The 25,132-nt window shown below is 45.7% G+C and overlaps 1 protein-coding gene across 1 annotated transcript in view; it reads left to right on the forward strand.

The window, feature by feature from the left end:
* Nucleotides 1-312: 312 nt before the first annotated feature.
* The window catches only part of DPYSL5 (dihydropyrimidinase like 5), a gene marked incomplete at both ends in the record, with an annotated part of 48,764 nt that continues 23,944 nt past the window's right edge, over nucleotides 313-25,132 (forward strand). The window contains one exon of the mRNA XM_082642947.1: nucleotides 313-573. Within this exon, the coding sequence (XP_082499073.1) occupies nucleotides 313-573 (261 nt within the window). The remainder of the gene's footprint in view (nucleotides 574-25,132) is intronic.

The following is a 25,132-nucleotide window of genomic DNA, read 5'->3' on the forward strand; positions in this document are numbered from 1 at the left end:
ATATGAAAATGCTTTAGAACCACCACAACTTTTTGAGAAGGTGAAAATTGATGTTTCTTTGGGCCCCAGCTTCACCCTTACTGCTGTGGTGTCATGATTCCCGATGAGTCCTGCTGTGAGGTCAGTGGGAGGCTTGTGACCCCAGCTGGCTATAGGACCAGTGTCCTCAGGCTGTGGAGAAACTTCCTCCCCATCCCTGCTCACTTACTCTGCCCATGGAGTTTGGGCTCTCACAGGAAAGGGTGGGACCTTGGTGACAGTGAAAAGGAATTTTGACCTTGACCAGCGCCCCCTCTCACCTTTCACAGGAACATGCTTGCCAATTCAGCCAGTGTGCGGATTCTCATCAAGGGAGGCAAGGTTGTGAATGATGACTGCACCCACGAGGCTGATGTCTACATTGAGAATGGCATCATCCAGCAGGTGGGCCGTGAGCTCATGATCCCCGGAGGTGCCAAGGTGATTGATGCCACTGGGAAACTGGTGATCCCTGGAGGCATCGACACCAGCACCCACTTCCACCAGACCTTCATGAACGCCACATGCGTGGACGACTTCTACCACGGGACCAAGGTAATGCTTCTGTTTGGGGAAGGTGCCTTCCTCGGTGGTTTTCTCTGTTTCTGGGGCTGCTCCGGACTAGATCCACATGAACAGGGTGCTCCTGCTGTATGTATTGCTCAAAGGAGAAGGGTGCTCTTGAAGGGGCCACTGTGGCAACTAAAATAGGAAATTTCAGGCTAAATGTCATAGATTTCTATGATTATGGAAAAGGAGGCATTTAAGCCTATTTTGCTGATCACATCACTTACTGAGGTACCCAGGCCAGGAACTGATTTTATTTTTATATTTTTATGTCATGTAGTACAGACCTAGAGGAAGAGGGGAATTAGCTGGAGTTTGTTATTGCTCATGTGTGGGGCAGGAGGTGTGTGTGTGGGGGGGTAGGTCTGAGGGACTGCTTTATGTATGATAAGCTAAATTAATTTCCCCAAAATTGTGAAAAATAGATATGCCTATTCTAGATGATTTTAATGGTAGAATTATGAAACAGACATAGTTAACTATCTTTTATTATCTTTCCTAGCTTGTTCTTTTTAAAAACAGCTTGAAAGATACTGGCGGTAGGCCCTCTTTTCAGAGTGAATTATCATGGACAATATTTAAGAATTACTGAGCTGGGCCTGAGCTACTTTATGTCCCTAAATGCAAAATACAAAAATTCAGACCTGTGAAACAAATGAATCAGGAGGAAATTATGTTTCGCCAAAGAGTCACAAATAGGTTCTTTCACCCTTTCTCTGTGCTCCAGAATCCTGTCATTGCTGTCATCCCTGTGTGTTGTAATTATCTGTAATACGTAGGCCTCTCCCTGGACACCAGACTATGGGCTCCTTAAGGGCAAGACCTGACTGTATTCTTCTGCTTTCCCAGAGCCTGGCCTTGACCTGGAATGAGAGTAGCTGGCCAGCAATTGTTTGTTGAATGAATAAGTGATTGATACTTATCCATGCGGTCTCTACATCCAGCTGTGCCTCAGATTCATCTATGAAGACTTTTTTTCAAATGCAGAGTTGAATCAGCATCTTGAGGGTCAGAAGTCCCTGACCCTGGCAGCAGCCCTCTGTACTGTCTGATTTATAAAGGACTTGGCCTCTAATGCTCCCTGGGTGAAAGGAGTCCACCAGTAGCAGCAGTCCTATGTCCTACTTTGGCCCACTGCCTCAAATGCCCATTGGCCCTGTACCTTAAAATCTCACCTCTGTTCTACTTGGGATTCTCAGGGAGCCCCTCTCCCATGCTCAATGCACTCCCCCTGGGATCCATCTTCCTGGGGGCTCCAGTGCTCCGGCTGTTAGGCAGCAACTGATAAGACTCCCCAAACCCACCCTGAAGAGCCTGGCTGGGGCTGCCAGGCGGGCAGAGACTGGCCCACCTCAGGCAGATGTTCCTTAAGGTCTCCCTGAGGATATGCCTCCTTCCCAGTCCAGACGCAACAGATCAGACCCCCGGAAGGCTGAGCTGTGAGGAGTCTCAGTAGCCATGGCCCAGCCTCTGCTGAGGCAAGGATGCCGCCAGGCCTACTGAATACTCTGGCATCCCAGGCCACACCTGCCCACTTGAGCCAAGCCCTGGGAATAGAAGTGATTGGTGGACCTGCCCTACTTTCTCCTCTGAGAATTACTCCAGGGCCCTGCAGGTGATGCTTCACTCATGAATGGGGAGCCCCATCCTCATAAACTCTTGCAGGGTCCTCTTGGGGGGACTCTGGTGGCAGTCGGGGCCTTTCTGAAGAGAGTGAGCACACCCAGCTCACCATCCCCATGCACTTGAGCCCTGCCAGGCCAGGCCTGCTTCATTTGTGGTTATTTTTATTGAAGTAGAGCATACATACAGAGAAGCGCACAGGTTCTAAGGTACACAGAATCCTCACAACTGAACACACCCTTGTAACCAGCTCCCAAATTGAGAAACCAAACATTGTCAGCACCCAGAAGCCCCCCTTGTGCCCCCTCCTAGTCACTACTTCTCACCAAGGATAACAACTATCCTGACTTCTAATACCATAGTTTTTAAAAACTAACAGCTTCATGGAGATGTCATTCACCCTCCATTCAATTTGCCTATTTAAAGTGCAGAAGTGGGTGGTTTTCAGTATATTCACCATAGGTTTTGACTGTTTGCTTTATGTAAATGAAATCAGGCAGCCTGTACCCTTGCGTTGGCTGCCTTTGCTCAACATTATTTTTGTGAAATTCAGCCATGTTGTTGCATGTTGTACTTCACTGCTTCATAGTGTTCTACTGTACAAGAGCCCACAGAGCACCTAGACATTCTGCTATCACCGGGCATTTGGGTGGTTGCTACTTCGGGGCTATTACAGACGCTGCTGCTGTGAATGTTCTCATACATGTCTTTTAGTAAACATGTGTCCACATTTCTACTGGGCATGTTCCTGGGAGTGGGATGGCTGGGTCATAGAAGACACACATGTTTAGCTCTAGGAGAGACTGCCAAATTGTTTTCCAGTTTGGTTGTAACAGTTTATACTCCCAGCAAGAGAGTAAGAGAGGACCCAGTATTTACCACCAACATAACTCTGATTACCACACCAATCCATGCTGGGGTCCATTTTGCAGTGTGCACCAAAAATTGTATGCAGTGTGCAGCCTTGCACCAAAAATTGTAGCTTGCTGGTTACTCTCCCCACTTGGGAGATCTTTAGTCCAGGGTCGGATGCCACACTGTCACTGTGCTGCCTACCAGCCTCTGGGAGAGGAGGCTGGCCTTTCTTTGTTTTATTTTCCACATTGTCATCTGCCGGAGCCTCATTAGCCAGGAGTGACGAGTTTTCCCCTGAGAGCCTTCAGCTCTTTATAACAAGTGAAGACCTTTGCACGTGCATCTTTGTGCAAGGTGGTGGGTAACTTTTGATCTTTTCCAGGCTTCTCATCCATGGAAGCAGCTGTCTCTGGAAATATACAAAAAAGCCCCTGTGTGATTAAGGCTCCCACCTCTCCCAGTTCCTGCAGGATCAGACACCCCCAATCCATGCCAGGCCCAAGTTATAGGAAATTTAAGGCCCATAAACCCCAAGCCACTCTGGCTGCCCGTGTCACCTAAACTGACCTTTTTTTATATCCACCCCCTACGTAAGATCGGACCTTGCCCTTGTGCCGCAGCTCATATTGAGTGTCTGTTTCATAACACAGCCCCTGACGCAGTCCTCCCCAGACCCCTCTGGGAGACCCTGCCCAGAGTCCTGCCTCAGACATCCCAGCCTCCCAAGAACTGGCTTCCTGCCCCGCCCCCCCTCCCCTCCACTCCTGGGTTGCTTCTCCCTGTTGGTGCTCCGACAGCTGGATATTTTGGCTTCCTCTTATCTTTAATTCCTGACAATCTCCTGGGGAGAGAAAATGCTCTCCTGTTGCACTGCTGATGTCAGGGATGTGTGGATTTAATTATTCACGCAGCCTGTGGCACTCAGGCCCAGGCTGTGCACCCTGATAGATTGCCGCTGGCCTATTTTGCACCTTCTAAGAAAGGTAACAGTTGATCTGCTTGAAGCATCTGGGTTTATAATAGAATAATAACCCCAAGGAAAAGCTCACCCTTGTGATTAGCCTATAGAGAAAGAGAGATCAAGTTGCGCCTTTTTGTTCTCGTCTGACAGATCCGAAGGGCCTTGAACTCTCTGCACCCCCTGAGCTATGGCCTGCCTGTCAATTGGACAGCAGCAGCCAGGGCTGGGAAAACAAAACCGTTGAAAGCCTGTCTTTTCTGAGAGCATCTGGGTCTCCATTGTACTGGGTCTGAAGGGGTTTCTCTAGCGCTTCTTTAACACATGCTTTGCCCGCCTCTGCTTCTGTTAGAGGCCGGGGCATGCTCTGCCTGGCTCCCCTGCCTCTGCCCGCCTTGCTCACAGCCCGGGCACTCCATCCTCCTCCCCGCCTCCTCCACACCTCCAACCTGCAGGACCCTCCCTCCCAGAGGCCCAGAACCTGGTCTCCAGAGATGCCAGGACGCCCTGCTTGTTAAAAATGCCCCCATGGAGGAAGGGGGTTATCTCCTGTGGGATGGCAGGGGCAGGAGGGGAGGGAGGAGAGCCAGTGACACCAACTGTGTTAATAAAGGTCTAGGATTTCACTTGGGTCACGGGGGTCTTTTATCATTATCCTACTTAGCTTACTCATAAGTTATGCTTATTCTTTGCTGTGAATCTAATATTACATAATAAGAATGTTAATGCAGGCTGTTGAGCTCCACGCCACCAGTGGCTCTCCGTGGCCCGGTGGGAATATCAGAATCAGGCTTTTTAAACTACAGGCACAGCCCCTTCACTAAGATGGTGATAGAGGGGGCAGCAGGGACAATGGGGAAATGCTTCCCAGATGCCTCTTCTGCCTCCCACTCCTCCAAAAATAGACTGAGAACCACTGTCTAGGCCAATGGTTTCCAACCTTTGGAAGCAAATTACAGTAAAACTACTTGGGGAATTTTTTAGAAATACATGTCCAGACCCCTCCTCTCTACTGCCTGCACCCTCCACCCCAGACTAATGAAATCAATGTCTCTAGGTCTGCCTCTTCCCCCATCTGTTTTTTTTTTTTTTTTTTTTTTTTGGCTGTGTTGGGTCTTCATTGCTGCACGCGGGCTTTCTCTAGTTGCGGCAAGCGGGGGCTACTCTTCGTTGCGGTCCGCAGGCTTCTCATTGCGGTGGCAGAGCTCAGGCTCTAGAGTACAGGCTCAGTAGAGCCTACATGGGCTTAGTTGCTCTGCGGCATGTGGGATCTTCCCGGACCAGGGATCGAACCCGTGTCCCCTGCCTTGGCAGGCAGATTCTTGTCCACTGCGCCACCAGGGAAGCCCATGTATTTTTTTTTTAAGCATCCTTGATGATCCTAACACTAGCATGCGGATTATTAAGGAACTTTCTCGGCTATTTTGAATGGCACGTTGTCTTGGCTGTTAACTCCTGTTGCCTGTCTGACCCTCTCCTTATGTGCCAGGATGATATCTGAATCCCCTTTGATAACTTGGGCTTATCTTGCCTCACCCTTGCCAGTATTATTTATTTGTTTCTCTCCTCCTATTTACATTATAGGGTCCCATAATTGGGTTCCCAAGCCCCAGCCTGGGGCCTAGAACCCCTGTACTTGCTAAGTGTCCCTGGTGCTGTGCTCTGCCCTCCTGTCTGTACCGCATAGACATCATCAATGAGCGGCGAATTGGCCATGGTCAAGATGTCATCAAATGGAAATCCGGCTGGGTCTGTCCCTCTTCTTTGAGGGCCCAGAGACTCTCTCTTGTCTGTGCCAGGGCCATCTGGTCACTGAAACAGCCTCCCACTAACTCAAAACCATCAGCAGCAGGACATCTATTCTTGTAGTCAAACCACAAGGGGAGCCAAATCCTAACCCAAAGAGTGTTTGTCTAGAACAGGATCAGCCTAGCAGATGTACAGTGGTACAGGCTAGGTGGCCTGCCACTTCCCGCCCCCGGTGGAGGGTCCTGACCCTCCCTCCCTCCTCCCACTGCAAGAGGGCTAAACCTATCAGAGTCCTGGGATATGACCCGCTGGGACATAAATAAAGTCCCTTTGTTGTCCAGCCTGCCAGCCTTCTTACCAAGGAGCCCATTTATCCATTGAGCAGACTGTTTTTGCTATTTTGCCTTTGAAACTTGCTTTTTTGGCTTTAAACCTTTCAATGCTGCTCACTTCCTTTCTTCTTTTTTCTTGACTCTGTTATGCTGTCCATTTCTGTTTAATTCTAGCCAAAATGTCTTTCCAGTCTTTTTGCTCTGCAGTAACATTTCCTGCTTATCGGGATCCAGACTCATACAGTCTTGCTTATTAACTGATGTTCCCAAGTTCACTTCATTCCGGTAAAAAACTGGAGGGACCTTAGAAATGTAGCCCCACCCTCCCATTGATAGGGAGAGAGAGTGAATGAGTTGCCCCAAGTCCCCGAGGTAGTTGGACCAGACTGTATGTTTCTCAGTCTGAGGCCCTTTTCACCACACCACTCAGAGGATCCTGAAACCCCAGATTCTGGACAGTCACCCCTTTCAGACAGCCTATGACCTCTCAGTAGGCTGCATGCAAATAGTTAACTCGACACTGTGTGGCTCCAAACTTGCCTGAACCAGATAAAGGCATCAAGGAACTGATGCATCAGGCAGACAGCAGAGTAAGCTCTCCGCCTCCCCAAGATGGCGGCTTTATAACGCGCCACTGTCCCTAGAGGAATAACACTGATGTCAGTGCCTTAGAGCTGACAGTTTTTACCATTTACAAATGGTTGTTGTGGGGATTCAATGAGCTGATGCATGAAAAAGACTTCACACAGTGCCTGGCACAGAGTACGTGCATGATAACTGTTAGTCCCCAGGCTGTGAGTACCTGCCTCCACCCTAGGCCTGGCCTTGACTCTGTCTGGTTTCTTGGGTTACTTGATCCACCCACTTTGGCTTTGCAATGAGATTGTTCTACTGTCCATCTAGTGCCCGTGCTGCCTATGTCCCCGGCTTTGCCAGCAGGGTCATGTCCTGCTTGAGGACTTGCAGTGGCTCCCTGTTGTCTAGTTTGGAGTCCTAGATGTTCACCCTGGACAGCTCCCCATCTGACCTTGACCTCTCCATCCAATCCTCACTGCCCACATGTGCCCATCCATCAGGAAGGGGGTTTTCTCAGCCCCCTTCGCTATGAATGTCCCATGCTCCCTCCTGCCATCCCTTCCCACCCGTCCACAGAAGGCCTTCACGACCTACCAAGCTCATGTCACATTCTTCCTCCAGCTAATTCAGGCCCAGGATCCACTTTCTTCTCCTCAGCTGAAATAAAGTGTCATCCTGGGGCTTTCAAATTGTTTCCTATGTAAAGTTTGTCTCTCAACTGGATTGAAAACTTTGAGGGGCAGAGATGACAATTTATATTTAACTCGTGACTCACCACAGACTCACAAAGATTTAAACATGTAGTACAATAGATGCTCAAGAAATAGAGGAATGTCTACATAGGGTGGCAGTCATGAGCACAGGCTGGGGTGGACGGCCAAAGTTTGAATTCAGCTCCACATTTACTGGTTGTGTGATTTGGATGAGTTAATCTCTCTCTGTGTTTCAGTTTCTTTCTCTGGAAAATGGAGATTATGATAATACTTTATGTGTGTTGAGATACTACTGGTAAAGAACTTAAAATAGTACTTGGTAGTTCCCTGGCAGTCTAGTGGTTAGGACTCAGAGCTTTCACTGCCGTGGCCAGGGTTCAGTCCCTGGTTGGGCAACTGAGATCCCACAAGCCACGTGGCCACAAATAAAAAATGAATAAAAATTTTAAAATAAAAAATATATTTAAAAAATAGTACTTGGGCTTCCCTGGTGGTGCAGTGGTTGAGAATCTGCCTGCCAATGCAGGGGACATGGGTTCAAGCCCTGGTCTGGGAAGATCCCACATGCCGCGGAGCAACTAGGCCCGTGAACCATGGCCGCTGAGCCTGCGCGTCCGGAGCCTGTGCTCCGCAACGGGAGAGGCCACAACAGTGAGAGGCCCGCATACCACAAAAAAAAAAAAAAAAAAGTACTTGGTGCTTACTAAGCACTATATGAGTGTTTGTTAAATAAATAGATCGTGATGATTGAGGACCAACCCCTGAAAAATCCATTTGTGAAGTTTCCTCACAGGCATACGTATTAAAGTGTTAGACATCAAATAGGAATTACAAAATTGGTTTCTGTCTCTACTGTCAGGGTTGACTGTGTGTGTTATAGATTTCAAATGGAGCCTAAATAGTACTGGTGATGACTTCTAGATAATTTTCTTTTTCCTTTCTTTCTCTTAAAAACAGAAATATCCAGTCATAAACTCAGCAGGTAGCAGGAGCTATTTAAAGATGTCCTGCTTCAAATCAGGTATCTCGTATAACAAAACCTTGCTGGCAACTTTCACTGTACATCTATGTTCATTGGCAGGCCAACATGTAGGCCAGGTTGACTCTTCTTAGAACAAACATAAGAGAGATCTATCATTTCTTACAAATTTTTACGTCTAGCATTGGAAAAAAATCTCCTATGGTGACCAAGCAGCTCCCCATTTCCTAGAATAAGAGTGTTTGCAAAGAATTGATCTATACAGAGAGATTATTGCTTTTTAAAACCTTTGGTTCAAGAATAGAGATAAATGTACCCTTTGTGATTAAACCCAAGCATCTTGGAAACCTTTCATACCTCATACTAGCTCTGCTTTTATACTCTCATCCAGCATCTCTGGGGTTTAAAAAAAAGATAGAAGAAAAATACATCGTGTATTGTATGTATACTTCAGTGATACATATAGTACCTGAATGATGTATTTTTCTTCCTCCTATTTCCTTTCTTAAAGACTGAATACTTTTTAATATTTCAAGAAATATTTGAATATGGCCTTATGGAAGGCTTCAAAAATCTCAGCTGAAAATATCTCTTCTCCGAAACCGCACTGAGGTTGCCTCCTATCTGAAGTGGCCATGTTTCTGTGTTGAATGTCAGGTACACATCTTAGAATGGTTCACTGGCAGGTAGAAATGTGTGTAGACGCTGTATCTTCTCCCTTAAGTGGTTTCTGCCTCACTGTTCCCTCAGGTTATCCCTGTAGCCAACCATGTTTTTCTCTCCTTCTGATCCTTTTTTATTTCTTGTTAATTAAAAATTAGGAGCTGTAAGGATCCCTAATTAGTGACTATGTGAGGATAAAGCTGTAGGCCAGCTATAGGTAAGATCTTTCTCATTCACCAGTGTGGTTCTTTGTTTGTTTGTTTGTTTGTTTTGGCTGTGTTGGATCTTTGTTGCTGGGCGCAGGCTTTCTCTAGTTGCGGCGAGTCAGGGCTACTCTTCGTTGTGGTGCGCGGGCTTCTCATGGTGGTGGCTTCTCTTGTTGCGGAGCACGGGCTCTAGGCGCTCGGACTTCAGTAGTTGTGGCTCGCAGGCTCTAGAGCGCAGGCTCAGTAGTTGTGGCGCACGGGCTTAGTTGCTCCGCGGCATGTGGGATCTTCCTGGACCAGTGATCGAACCCATGTCTCCCTCATTGGCAGGTGGATTCTTAACCACTGCACCACCAGGGAAGTCCCTCATTCACAAATGTTTATCTCTCACACTACACACACACTCACACACTTAGACACTTTCACATACTCTCACAGTCGCACACGTACACACGCACTCTCACATACGCACATGTGCACTCACTCGTGCACACAGTTTTAGAGCTGGAAGTGCCACTAGAGATTAATGAATTCAACCCCTCATCTATAAATAACTTTCCTCTTTAGATTTAAACTCTCTACAGTGTTCTCAATATTTAAAAATAAAATTAAACTTGATGAATGTTGGTGAACTCTGTTCTTGGGAAGAGTATGTACAGAATGAAGAAGGTCATGATTGGGTAGCCCAGGAAGCCACTTTTTTTTTTTTTTAATCTATGTGTACGCTTTTTTTTTAAACAACTTGATTAAGGTATAATTGACATACAATAAGCCACACATTTTTAAAGTGTATGGTTTGATACACTTTGACATATGTATATACTGTGAAGCCATCACCATTAATATAATAAACATATCCATCACCACCTCCCCCCAGCCAAAGTTTCTTGGTGTCCCTTGTAATCCTTCCCTGCGCTGGCAACCACTGATCTGTTTTCTGTCACTATAGATTAATTTGCATTTTCTCACATTTTTATATAATGGAAAAAACAGTATGTATTTCTTTTTTGGTCTGGTTTCTGACTTAGCATTATTAAGTTTTTGGCAACTACAGATAAACTGACTATGAATATCTGGTACAAGTGTTTTTGTGGACATATGCTTACATTCCCCTGTGTAATTACCTAGAAGTGGGAGGCCTAGAATATATGGTAGGTGTACATGTAGCTTTTTAAGAAATTGCCAAACTGGTTTCCAAAGTGGTTGTAACATTTTCTGTTCCTTCCAGACTCCACATTTTTGCCATCACTTGTTATGGTCAGTCTTTTTAATTTTAGACAGGTAACAGATGTATCAGTGGTAGCTCACTATGGTTTTAATTTGCATTTCCCTAGTGTTGAATGTCTCTACATGTGCTTATTTGCCCTCTGTATATCTTTGGTGAAGAGTTCACATCTTTTCCCTATGTTTTGAGTCATTGGTCTTTTTTTTTTTATGAAATGTAAAGAATAGGTAAATCTTTATTTTTTCCTTTCTAGTTTTATGGAAATATAGTTGATATACAGCACTGTATAAGTTTAAGACGTACAGCATAATGATTTGACTTATATACTTCATGAAAAGATTACCACAATAAGTTTAGTGACCATCCATCATCCCATATAAATACAAAATAAAAGAAAAAGAGGGACTTCCCTGGTGGTCCAGTGGGTAAGACTCCACGTTCCCAATGCAGGGGGCCCAGGTTCGATCCCTGATCAGGGAACTAGATCCCACATGCATGCCACAACTAAGAAGCCCGCATGCCGCAATGAAGGTCCTGTGTGCCACAACTAAGACCCGGTGCAGCCAAAATAAATAAATAAAAATTTTTTAAGAAAAAAATTTTTTCCTTGTGATGAGAACTCTTAGGATTTACTCTCTTAATGACTTTCACCTATAACATCCAGCAGTGTTAATTATATTTATCATGTCATACATTACATCCCTAGTACTTATTTACCTTACAACTGAAAAATACGGAATGCTTCAGGAATCTGTGTGTCATCCTTGTGCAGGGACCATGCTAATCTTCTCCATATTGTTCCAAATTTAGTGTTGCCAAAGTGAGCACTGTTTGTCTTCTTTTTATTGGGTTGTCAGAGTTATTTATATGTTCTAGCTACAAGTCGTTTTTTGGGTCCGTGTTTTGCAAATATTTTCTCCCAGGCTATGACTTACCTCTTCATTTTCTTAACAATGTCATTGGAAGAGCAAAAGTTTTTCATTTTGAAGTTCAATTTATTAATTCTTTTTCTTTCATAGTTTGTTTTTCATGCTGTAATTGAGAAATTTTTGTGAAATCCAAGGTCACTAAGATTTTCTCCTATGTTTTCTTTTAGAAGTTTTATAATCTTAGCTCTTACATTTAGGTCTATGATTCATTTTAAGTTGGTTTTTATATATGGTATCCAGTAAGGGTTGAGGTTCAGTTTTTTTTACATATGGCTATCCAATTGTTCTAGCACCATTTGTTGAAAAGATCATCCCTTGTCAAAAATCAGTCGACCATATATGTGTGGGTCTATTTTTGCACTCTCTTTTCTGTTCTTTTGATCTATGTATCTATCTTTACACCTATACCACAATGTCTTGATTATGATAGCTTTACAGTAAGTCCTGAAAGCCGGTGGTGTAAGTCTTCCAACTTTGTCCTTCTTTTTCAAAGTTGTTTTGGCCATTCTATCTCCTTGGAAGCAAACTTTTTTAGTGCAGGCTGTAAACCAAAAACTTAAGAGAACAGTAAACTGAGTGCATTAACCAAGCACTTGATAAACATTCTCAGCCCTTAGCATGGTCCCTTTCTGTTAGCCAAAAGTTAAGAATTTTCTTTAGAATTTTCTAAAGTTATTTGGAGAGAAACAAATCTGTGATGTGTGTGTGTTAAAAGGAACTTAACTGGGTGCTGAGGGTTCAGATGAGGTCCATGAGGATGTTCCATGATACTTGGCTACATATTGATCTCAATATATTTTCTTCACATGATCCATATCTTTATGTATAATAAATTGTGATGACATCATAGGGAAGAGTTCATTCTGCTTTCTCTTGCTCCCTCTTTGTCTTACAGTTAGAGTCAGTGGAGAACAGAAGTGCGCCGGGAGTTCTGAGCGGACTAGGTTAGGATAAAACTTACATGAACTGGGCTTCCCTGGTGGCGCAGTGGTTGAGAATCCACCTGCCGATGCAGGGGACACGGGCTCATGCCCCGGTCTGGGAGGATCCCACATGCCGCGGAGCGGCTGGGCCCGTGAGCCATGGCCGCTGAGCCTGCGTGTCCGGAGCCTGTGCTCCGCAACGGGAGAGGCCACAACGGTGAGAGGTCCGTGTACCGTAAAAAAAAAAAAAAAAAAACTTACATGAACTGAAATTCTAACCACTGAGCTGTTGCCACCCTCTCCCCTTCCCTCTGTCAGGTTTCCATTCTGTTTGGTACCCTTTGTTACCACCAGGCCTGGGCTGTAGCTCTTTCCCAGTTAGGTGCCCTGACTCTCACTTTGCCAGGCTTAAGATAACTAGGACTTATATTCGGGCGAGCACACTTGTTCTGAATCTCTAAGCCCCAGACATAGTGGCCCATCAAAGAGTCTACTTTTCCTGCTGTGTGGAAAATACAGTGTTCAGCCTGGAACGTGTGGAGCCTCTCACGGGCTCTGGGTTCCCAGACCCCCAGGTGGCATCTGGCAGTGCATGGCTCTGCGTAGGACCTGCAGCTAAGCTTCCAGCCGCTGTCCCCTCCAGGAGGGCTGCACTGCCGTCAGGCCCAGCATTTCTGTATCCCTTATACACGTATCGTGATCTTTAAAGCCCCCCTCAGGCAGGCCTTATTTTCCTTCCTTTGCAGGTGGAGAAGCTGAGTCTCAGGGAGTGAAATGCCTTTCCAAGCTAGTAAGTACAGGCATAGGCCTCCCTGCCTCCCAGAGCAGACGCCAGCCCGCATTCCCCAGCATCAGCACCCAGCACGGCCTCAGGACAGCCTTCCTCGGCAGCTTGATGGCACTATTATCGCTGAGCTTTGGGACGAAAATGAAGACTCGCCAGCACTGGAGTAGATGAGGGAAGGAGAGCAGATGGGGTTACATGTGGTTTATTTCTGGATTGTTGACAAACCCCTCTTGTCTGGCCTCTTTGGGCAGCCTGGACTTTTAATAAAGATGGTCATGACCTGCTTGCCTGTAAACTTTCCCGCTTTGGGATTAGAAGGGGCTTTGCTAAGGAGGAAGATGACAAAGGGCGTCTCCGGGCTCTATTTTAGAACGGTTTCCCCTGGCCCCCTGGCTTCTCAGAAGCTGGCAGCCACGTTCTCTCCGCCACATAACTCCCTCTGAGGATCATCTCCAGTCTCCATGGTAACTGCATGTCGGGAGACAGCCTGCTCTGTTCTGTGGCTTTGTATTAAACACAGTGATTTAAATTGGATGCTCGGCAGTGAAGATAATCATTCTGGATTAGAAAGACGCCTGGAGATCCTCATTTCATAATTTTAGATGTTGGCACAATTCTCAGGTTTAGCTCTGTAATTCAAGCCCAAGCCACACCTACCCCTCTGTTTCTAAACTGCAGTTAGGTCCAATTTCGCTTGGGCTTTTCTCCATCCTTTGACAGAGGAATCTTGGAGCCAGGGAGCCCCGCAGTCAGACCAGGGCTATCCTGAGCTCTAGAAGGGGCGGCATAATGTAAAGGAAACCTAAGGTGCTAGCGGCAGATAGACCCTCATTCAGTCTGGCTGCATGATTTCCTCTGAGACCTATTTTTCTTATCTGTAAGACGAGAGGAATAACCTCCACCCTATAGAATCATATATTTTTAATTTTTCTATTGTGATAAAATATATATAACATAAAATTTATCATTTTAATCATTTTTAACTGTACAGTTCAGTGACATTAAGTACATTCACAATATTGTCACCACAATAATCCATTTCCAGAACTTTCTCATCTTCCCCAGCTGAAATTCTGTACTCCGTAAATACTAACTTTCCCATCCTCCACTCCTCCCAGCCCCTGGCAACCACCATTACACTTTCCATCTCTATGAAGTTGACTATTCTAGATACCTCATAGAAGTGGAATCATACATTTTTTTTTTGTCCATCTGTGACTGGCTTATTTCACTGAGCATAATGTCCTCAAGTTTCAACCATGTTGGAGCATGTGTCATAATTTCTTTCCTTTTTTAAGGTTGGATAACATCCATTTTATGTATGTACCACATTATGTTTATTCGTTCATCTGTCGATAGACACTTGGTTGCTTCCACATTTTGGCTATTATGAGTAATGCTGCTATGCACACGGGTATACAGATATCTGTTTGAGTCCTTGCTTTAAATTACAGAGTCATTCTGAGGATCAAATAAGATAATAAGTATTAACAATATTAAGAACATTGCACAAAGCAGGCTGTCAGTAAATGTTAATTTCTCTCCTGAACGTGAGTTCAGCCTAGGTGCTAACTGCCACAGTGGTCCAATGGCTTCCACGGGAGTGGTGTCACTTTTTGCTAGCTTCTGTGTCCCTGGGACATGCTAGTCTGTTGGGTCTGGAAATTAACACAATTTATTCCCAGATTTAAAGGAAATGTCTTAACCACAGAAATGTGCATTGTCCCATGATAAAAACCATGCATGCTTTTTATATTTCTCCCACCATTTGGTATTCGTGTATTCCTAGTTCTAAAATGAGAAAATGTTAGGGCTGATGTATATACTTCCTTATCTGTTGTCTATTTTAAGTATACCAGGTGGGAGATCCTGAATCTGCAGTTAGGATTGCCCCAGGCTATGAAGCTCTGTGCTTAGTTACTATTTGTTGGTGTCAAATGTATTCTCAGGGTTATGGAAGAGTATGAGATTTGGAATAAAAATACCTGGATCCCAGTCTTGGCTTATGTCTCAGAGACTGAGATGGTGAAAACATTTGTCCAACACAGTGGTCATGAAGATTAGGTGAGGGCAGCACTTTGCTGTGCAGGTGACCCTCTCCTGGAGCACCTCGTGGGGACCAGGTCCCTGTGTCGGTCTGCATCCCTTCAGGAGATTTTCTCTGGGTCTAGTTTCACCCCAAAGTTTCTATAGTGGGGGTTACTCCCCTGCTGCCCTGGGCCCCTCCAGGGTTGAGAATCCAGAGCCGAGGAGCCATCTTTCCCTGCGGGGTCCTTTGAAATTAGCTTTCCTGCCACAAGGTCACTGCACAAGCAGCCCTGGAGACAGCCAGCACCTCTTTGTCTTCAGGAATTTGCAACAGAAGGGAAGGGGGAGCAAGAGCCCTTGCACAGCCTGGTCTGACCTGCGCCTGACCCAGCTGCTCCTCACAGCATAGCAGTCAGCCCTGTTCTTTATTGATGGCGCTGAAGGGAGGAGGGCAGATGGGGATTTCACACTGAATCCCTACCTTTCTCTCTCTCAGCAGCGCTTGCAGCTGGTTGTGTCCTGTGTGCCCAGGGTCTACCTGTTGAGCAGGAGCCAGGCAGGCTTAAATCAGGGCTTCCCAAGCAGATGTGTTCACTGTCCCTGAGACCGGAAGGCTACCCTGGTATGCTCACGTCTGGGAAGGGAGCTTGGGTTTTCCTCAAAGGCATCTTAACTTCTAGGGCAGCTCACCTCTTCTTGAAGTCAGTGAGCCAGGGAGATTCTTGCGTTGGTGACAGGGTTTTCTTGGCTTCCATAACCCCGTGCCAGCCTGCTCTTTCTCCTGCCTCTTGGCTCTCCTTCCCAGCCTCCTTCCATGGTCTTGTCTTCGTCTTACTCCTCTCCTCTGTGGTTGATTCTCAGGATCCTATCCCAGATTGCCTTCTCCCCCTCCCCACCTTCTCTCCCCAGGTGATCTGTTACTGATGACTCCCAGGCTTACAGCTACAGCCTAGACACCTCCATGCACCTGCCCCAAACCCAACACATCTACCACAACCCTACTCCTCTCCCGGGGACCCCCCCTTCCAGGAATGGCACCCCCATCCTCCCAAGACAGAGCTTACTTGCTCAAGACCACAGGACTCCTCAGCGATAAAGCCAGACCTCGGACCCAGGTGTGCCAGGCTCCAGAGTTCAGGCCTCTCCCACCAGAGCACCCTGCCTTCACGTACCATCGGAGAATCCAGCTGTATTTCTAACAAACATAAAAATTCAGATGTCACTCTAAGCCCCAGACAAACTCTGCTGTGGGACCCCTCCCCATTTTTGGCTGTGCTGGACCTCCATCTGGATGCCTTTGTCAGTCCATACCTGGACTCCCCACTCCCTCAGCAATCCCAGCCTGCTTCCTCTGTCCCAGCTCCTGGCTTCATGGAACTGACCCCTTATAATATGGCAAGTTTACTTCAGCCCTCCCTCGTTGATTCTGTAGTGCATTTCCCATACAGTTTTCTTTTTTTTTTTTTTTTTTTTGCGGTATGGGGGCCTTTCACTGTTGGGGCCTCTCCCGTTGCAGAGCACAGGCTCCGGACACACAGGCCCAGTGGCCATGGCTCACGGGCCCAGCCGCTCCGCGGCATGTGGGATCTTCCCAGACTGGGACATGAACCCGCGTCCCCTGCATCGGCAGGCGGACTCTCAACCACTGCGCCACCAGGAAAGCCCCCATACAGTTTTCTTAAACCTCGTCTTGGCTCAGACTGACACTCCTAATTTTCCCAAAACCTTTCTTCTGTTTTGCTAAGAAGTCTGGGACCAAGGGCCTGGGCACCCTCAGCTCTCCTCCATGTCACCTCAGCTCATCTCCTCTATCCACCCCCCTCCTAAATGGATGGGAAGAGATGTCCTTCCCAGCCTAATAGATATGAATATCAATCCTCAGTTTCCTCATCTGAATAATGGGGATAATAATACATATTTCTTTTCTTTTCTTTTTTTTTTTTTTTAAGCAGAGGTCTTCTTAGAAGCCCATATGATTTATATTTATTTATTTATTTATTTATTTATGGCTGTGTTGGGTCTTCGTTTCTGTGCAAGGGCTTTCTCTAGTTGTGGCAAGCGGGGGCCACTCTTCATCGCGGTGCACGGGCCTCTCACTATCGCGGCCTCTCTTGTTGCGGAGCACAGGCTCCAGACGCGCAGGCTCAGTAATTGTGGCTCACGGGCCCAACTGCTCCGCGGCATGTGGGATCCTCCCAGACCAGGGCTCGAACCCGCGTCCCCCGCATTGGCAAGCAGACTCTCAACCACTGCGCCACCAGGGAAGCCCAATAATACATATTTCACAGGACTGTTGTGAGAATTAAATAGCCACAGACTATGTGCTCAATGGATGTTGGTTATAATTAGCAATTTTCATCTGCTCCATTGTCCCTCCATCAGCTCTGCATTAAGATTTCTAAAGACTCCCTTCCCTCCTAAATTTGGTTGTTCCTCTCCTGATACTATTTTCTCAGCCACACAGGCATAAAACCTCTCCTGTTATTTACATCCTCTCCTCTTCTGTCATCAAACCTGGCTGCTACTTCTTCCCCGAAACAGGTTTCACATATGTCCTTCATCTCAGTCCCCAGGTTGAGGTCCATCATCTCAGGACTGCAGTCGAGTTTGCACTGAGCAGTCAGGGCCATGTTCTGGAGTCTGATTTTCATGTTCTTGCTCCGCCCAGAAGCCTGCTGTGACTACAGACACGTCCAGGGATGGGGGTGACCAGAGTCCTCTCTGTAAATGTGCTCCTAAACCCCACACTCCCGAAGCCCCGTCATCACCACCACCTCCACACAGCTAAACTTTGCTGATTGATGGAATCCAAGTTCATCAAGGTCCACACAGTTTGCCTCAGCCAAGACCAAACAGATCTATTCTCTGTCCTCTGGCTGTGTCCCCGGCTCTGCCCACATCATTTCCTACCCCAGAGTGTCTCATCCTGTCCCCTTCCAGCTCTCAGCCTGCCCATCCTACTGTGTCCTTCCCCTCCTCTGGTCTGTTGAACTTGATGTTGCCGTCACCACTGAGGAATGTTATCTTGTGCTGCTTTGTACTCTCATTATTTTGAAGTCATTTCTATTCGAAATGAACTTTTTTCTTGTCCTGTTTGCTAACTGGACTCTAAGCACCTTAAGGTACTTATATTTCTCACTTCTTCTGGAGCACCTGATACACATACACGGTGTGCACATTCATGCTACCTACAAATTATGCTTATTGTTTACTAACTATAATAGCTGTAAGAGTAGTATAGGGCTTCCCTGGTGGCGCAGTGGTTGAGAGTCCGCCTGCCGATGCAGGGGACACGGGTTCGTGCCCCGGTCCGGGAAGATCCCACATGCCGCGGAGCGGCTGGGCCCGTGAGCCATGGCCGCTGAGCCTGCGCGTCCGGAGCCTGTGCTCCTCAACGAGAGAGGCCACAACAGTGAGAGGCCCGCGTACCGCAAAAAAAAAAAAAAAAAGTTGTATAAATCACTAGTATTTATTGGGCTCCTACTATGTGCAGGTGCTGTCCCAGGTGCTTTACGTGCATTATCTCATTTAATCCTCATGATAACCCCACAAGGGGTGTATTATTACTCCATTTTACAAATGGGGAAAATGAAGCTCAAAGAGATTAAATAACTTGCCCAGGATCTTATAACCATAAGTGATGGAGCTAGGATTTAAACCTAGATCTGCCTGCCTTAAAGTCTGGTTCTTGTCACTCTACTACTTTGCCTCTAAATATAGCATTAATGTGTTTTAAAAATGGCAAGCCGGGGACTTCCCTGGTGGTGCAGTGGTTAAGAATCCACCTGCCAATGCAGGGGACATGGGTTTGAGCCCTGTTCCAGGAAGATCCCACATGCCGCGGAGCAACTAAGCCCATGTGCCACAACTACTGAGCCTGCTCTCTAGAGCCCGTGAGCCACAACTACTGAGCCCGCGTGCCTAAAGCCCGTGCTGTGCAACAAGAGAAGCCACCACAATGGGAAGCCTGCACACCACAACAAAGAGGAGCCCCTGCTCGCCGCAACTAGAGAAAGCCCACATGCAGCAACGAAGACCCAACGCAGCCAAAAATAAATAAATAAATAAATAATTTTTTTTAAAAAATGGCAAGCAGGTTAAGTGTGGGAAAATGTCCTTTTCCCAAGGTATATTGCAGATTGAATGTTGCCTGTCTCCTCTGCTGAAAATTCAAAGAATGAAGGGTGAGTTTTAGCTATGGTAATGCTTACAGTAAGAGCATTGCAAGATCAGAAGTGGGACCATGCCCTAGATGAAGTAACAGAGGCTGGCACCCAGAAGGTAGGAGTGAAAAGTAAAAGGAAATTGAGAAGTGCAGTTAATTATAGATGTGCAATTTAGAGAAAACCAGTCAGCTGAAGAATAAGCTCAACAGGTCAAGAAAAGGCTTGGGGAGCTGTATGTAGCCAGAGGGATGGTGGGTGGTCCCAAGGAGCAATCATGTATCACTTGGTGTCCTGGAGAAAAGCTGGTTGCAGGGAGGGTTTGTGTTGTTTTGTTTGTTTTCCAGAGAAAAGGGGCATTTGATAAAAGGTGTTGGGGAGACTCTAAAAGAGGTTGGAGCAGTGGTCAGCATTCAAGCGGCCTTGAAGGGAATTATCGGAGAAAGGGTCAGGGTCCTGAGCCCCCAGTGTGAGCTGGATGATTGGCAGTGAAGCCAGCGTAAGCCTGTTAAGAGCGTGATCTCCCTAGATCAGGTCAATGTAGCTGATAAAAATGGACTCCTTGTTTCAATACTATTAAGAATTTCAGGGGCTTCCCTGGTGGCGCAGTGGTTGAGAGTCCGCCTGCCGATGCAGGGGACACGGGTTCGTGCCCCGGTCCGGGAAGATCCCACGTGCCGCGGAGCGGCTGGGCCCGTGACCCATGGCCGCTGAGCCTGTGCGTCCGGAGCCTGTGCTCCACAAGGGGAGAGGCCACAACAGTGAGAGGCCCGCGTACCGCAAAAAAAAAAAAAAAAAAAAAAGAATTTCAGGATGACAGCAGAGATTAAACCAGGACAGAGCCAGTCTGAACACAGGGCACTGTGGGACTGCACAAGCCACATAACCATGGACCTGGTGTTGGCTGGTGGGCGTATGTTTCAGGATGAGAAAGGTGTTTACTGAGTGCCAGGCATGGTTCTACGTACCATACATACATCATCTCACTTGACGAAATGCTCAGGCCCTTCTCTGGGGAGTCTCTCACATCCCAAGGAGTGGTACTGCTTAAGAGCTGGCTTTCCTGAGGGCCAGGGAGCAGCCAACAAGATCCCTGAAGGGCAAGGAAGTTATTCAGAGCAAGAGAGAAACCACTGATCTGGTTTTTTTTTTTTTCTCTTCTACTTCGAGCGAGTATGAATAAAAGATGGAAGATACATTCAATGTGAAAAGAAAAGGAAGTGGTTCAGCAATTTCCAAGAGAAGCAGATCCATCTGAACAAGTGATGCTTTCTCAACTGCATTAAGAAATGTAGAAACATTTGCATTGCACTTAGTTTACAAAGCACATCCAAATACTGGTTATTTGATTCTCAGTGTAGGATTGTTCCCTCTGTGAAGATTGAGTCACCCATAATCTATACATCTAGATACTCCAGACCCTGCTATTATGATTCCAATCACCTCCCCCCAAACACACCCATTTTCTGAGCACTAGTGTGAAAATATGCTCACAGGAAGTCCCTACGCCACCCCTAATGAAAAACCCCAGAGATAAGCTCTGGCCCAAGTGCCTTCTCAACAACAGGGTACAAAGTTTGTGCCTTGACCTGTTGATTCTTGGCCTTGGAGCCAGAGAACCAAGCCTTTCCCTTTGGGGGGCAGGGTGGAGGGGTAGAGAAAAAACCATCGCTACTGGGAACTCAGCAAAATGTGATTAGAGCCACAGCAACACAGAAGATGGTAGAGAATGACTCTCCAAAGATCTTTGTCCTGACAGAACCAGGAAGGGCCAATGCACTGTGCTTTCCAACGCTGTGATGTCAGCAAATAAATTCTATCTGAAATTTCTTTCCAACTTGCTGAGCAGGTCCCTGGTCAATACGGAGACCCCCATGTGCCCACAGTGGTCTGATAACTTCTGAAGCATAAAGATGACATTTATAATAACAGGTTTAGGTTGAGTTCAGTACAAGTTCCTGCCAAGCGTATGCCTGGAAACCGTGACATAAAATGGATTACCATTAAGAATATTGGTTTTAAATGTAAAATAGATAGCTAGTGGGAAGCATCTGCATAGCATAGGGAGATGAGCTCGGTGCTTTGTGTCCCCCTAGAGGGGTGAGATAGGGTGGGAGGGAGACGCAAGAGGGAAAGGATATGAGGATATATGTATACATATAGCTGGTTCACTTTATTATGCAGCAGAAACTAACATACCATTGTAAAGCAATTATATGCCAATAAAGATGTTTAAAAAAAAAAGAATACTGGTTTTTCTTAGGGAACAAGTGGATGTGACATGACTGGGCATCAAATAAACCCAGATTTACCCAGCGGTATGTCACAAATATTAAAAACAAAATAATGGTAACCCTTTGAAATAGTAAAATTATGTTTCATATACTGCCAAATGTGTGTGATGATGTTGCGTCTGTTGGTTAAACAAATGGTCCTAAAGTCCATATTAACTTAACAGTGAGAGATGTGAAGTCTCACATTCACAATAGAGATGAATGCCACATACACAGTGGGGAATGCTTGGCTGGATAGTAGTTTGTGTCAAAAAAACAAGGGCCTGGGTTGATAAATGGACAGTTCAGTCAGCCACCAGGCTCCAGTAGGCCCTAGTGTGTTAGCTGTTCCATGGTCGTGTCTGTCTCCATAAATGAATCTTAATTCTGTCAAATAAAAAAAGCAAGTTGCAAAAGGACATGGACAGTATAATACCACTTGTGTACATTTTTCAGATTTGCAAGACAAATATAGTAAAAGCATAAAAACATGGATGGGAGAAATTTATATCAACCTCAGGGTTAAGGGATGGGAATAGGATGGAGGGCTCCCGTTGTATTGAAAATATTTTCTTTCATTTTTTTAATTAAAAAACATGTAAGGTAAATACAGTAAAAAGCTAACATCTGTTAAATTTGAGTAGTGGGTTCATGGGTATGTGTTGTATTATGTTCTGTACTTTTACTGTATGGTTGAAATGCTTCATACATAACTTTAAAAGAAAGTATTTTAAATACATAAACATGGTTAACTAAATTTTAAGTAGTTTTAGTTTCCTCCAAATTAATTTTTTATGTACACATATTATGAAAATAATATATTCTATGAAATAAATTTCAGAAAATTAGAAAAAATAAACTACTCAGAATCTCATCATCCAAAAACAGTCATTGTTAATGTTTTGGTATATTTCCTTCTATTTTTTTTTCTTTGTGTGGCTGTGTGTGTGTTTAAACATACTTGTAAGTATCTTGGGTACGCTTATTGAATTCTGTCTTTTTCACTCGTTATAGCATCACCCTTGTTCCATGTGAAGACTTAGCCTCCGTGAGCATCATTTCTATTGATTCTTAAGATCTTTCACAGCTTACTTTTCTTGCATAAAGACAGTTATGAACATTCAGCAGTCACACAGTCACCTTTCCTTTTGATTATCGTAAATATAATCCTTTTGAAAGCCTCCGGAACAGGACTGCACCACGCTCTGCTGTTGATTTGTACCAGGCTGTTTTGTGTGGAATGACAGTAAAAAGGTCTGTCACATCTGTGATATCACATTCCTGCGAAGACTGAGCTTGTCGGCATTCATCCCGTGGGTGGGAGCTGTGCATGTTTTAGAAGTCAGCTCTGTGTGCATCTTGCCTGGGAGGAAACCAGTACTAGTGCATCCAGCATCTGGTCTGGGATCCTGAACCCGCAGCTGGGAAAGTGGTTACTGATCCCATTAAACTTTTGCTTTGAGGCCTAGGGTAACAGCAGTAATGATTATTCCAGATGTTTATATGCCCCTTCCCAGCTTACAGAGGTTCCTACCTCCACTGCCACCTGAGCTGCTGTGGGCCCCCAGCAGTGAGGTGCAGAGCAGAGCAGGCACACAGGATTACAACCGGCAATTGGGAAAGTCAGGACCTCTGCCGGATGCTTCTGACTCCGTCCAGAACGCTTTTCAGTCACTATCCTTGGACCTAGGCAAGAGGAGTCTCTGCCATGGGCTCTGGACTACAGGCAACTCCCCCATGTCTGCCCAGAGCCCACTGTCCCAATCCTGGACCACACTCTGGGGCCCTGGAATCCCCTGACAAAGGGCCTGAGCACTGCCAGGGCCTACGTTAGCCTGAATCTGTCTTTCTGGGGGCCAGACCACCACTCTGTGCACGCCTAGCCCTAGGGCGGCATCTTGCAGGAGTGAGCAGAGCTTAGATCCACGGGCTGCAGGACACATAACCGGAGTCGGAGAGTATGGGCTAGAGGCAGACGCAGAGGCTGAAGGCCAACATCCCCTAGAGTGTAGCTCAGAACTGCAAGCATTCTGAGAATTCTGAACTCAAGCCTGGCCTTCTGAGTCATTATGAACATATATCTGTTAGAGTAGGTGAACAGAATATACTCTGTGTAACAATTTGTTAGCTTGACCTGTAACTTTTAACTAGAGATTCAGCAGATAGACCTCCTGTTCTACTCTCAGAAGCCCACAGATGCTAAGAACGGTCTTGGCTCTCTTATTGCACTGTGCTGTCGCCATGTTCCCTTTTCTTTTCTATGCAAGTCTACAGACAGATGAGGGAGTGCAAAGGAAAACAATCTAGAACCACAGAAGTAAGACAATTTAGTGTGTAACATCCCAATATACCAGACACCCCCGTGTCCACACATAAAAGCAAGAAATGCATTTTAGGACAAAATAGAGTACAACCACCTGCTACGAGGGTGAATCATTCTGGCACAATCCAGCAAAATCAGAAATAGAAGCCAGCTAGTAAAGCTACAATCTGCTGCTCTTCCCCCTTCTCTCCATCTCCCACATCACAACTCCTACGTTTGAGCCGCAGAACTAGCACCCTCTGTTGGTTGCTTTAAGCTACGCAAGAAGTCGGGCCCCTGGGTTTCCCAGGACAAGGGGACCAGTCTCACCCGCCCAGCCAGGGTCAGCATGGAAAATCAGTGTTGCAAAAGCTTTCATTGTAATTGTTGCTTGGCCACTGAACTACTTTTTTTTTCAGTCCCTCATTCTCCAGCAATATTTCTGATTCGTGATCAATGATTTAACTGAATAGAGAAGCATGAAATCATCAAGACAGTTTCATTGTGCTATTTTCCCTCCCATACAAAAGACAGAGATAAACAACTAAACTCTGAATAATTAAACACACAGATTAGGACAAAATTTTACAAAGTGATGATTCTCTTGACTTTCACAGCTCTCCAGCAAGGAAGCTGGTCCCATGGTACAGGTAAAGACTCTGTAACAGAATATTTAAAAAATAAATAAATGAAAATTTTTTAAAGAAAAAAGAAAAAAAGAGAAAAAACATACTTGACCTCTTGCATCACAGAGGTCAAGTAACCGGGCTGAGGTTATCCAACTGGGAGGTGGCATAGCAGGGACTTGAACTTGGAGCTGATTCCAGTCACTGTTAGGATCCAAATAAAAGAGTAGGTTTTGTCCAAATTTTAATTCATCAAGAAAAGAGAGTCACCTATATTAAAGCCCTCATAAAGTTTCACATATTATGGGGCCTGTCTCAATTTCTATTTTAATAAAGTTTTTTTGGAGAACAACCCATTAGCCTGGAATAGCCTTTGGTCAATGCTAGCTTAGGAAGCTCATGGAGGTCACCTGACCAAACTGGTTTTTAAAAAAGTACGTGGGGGCAGACCTTTAATACAGATTTAGGAATTATTCCTGGGAGCATTGTTTGTGTTTGCAAATGAGACCTTTTAAAGATTTCTTTTTAAGTGGCATCTGGTGGAGATTGTGGATAGGATCATTTTTTCACTGATAGATTGTACGGGGACCTAAAATGCTCTATCTCAAACAAGACAGATGGAAATGAAGTTAATGTT

Source organism: Mesoplodon mirus, assembly GCF_964341445.2.
Source record: "Mesoplodon mirus genome assembly, chromosome: 14".
NCBI lineage: Eukaryota > Metazoa > Chordata > Mammalia > Artiodactyla > Ziphiidae > Mesoplodon > Mesoplodon mirus.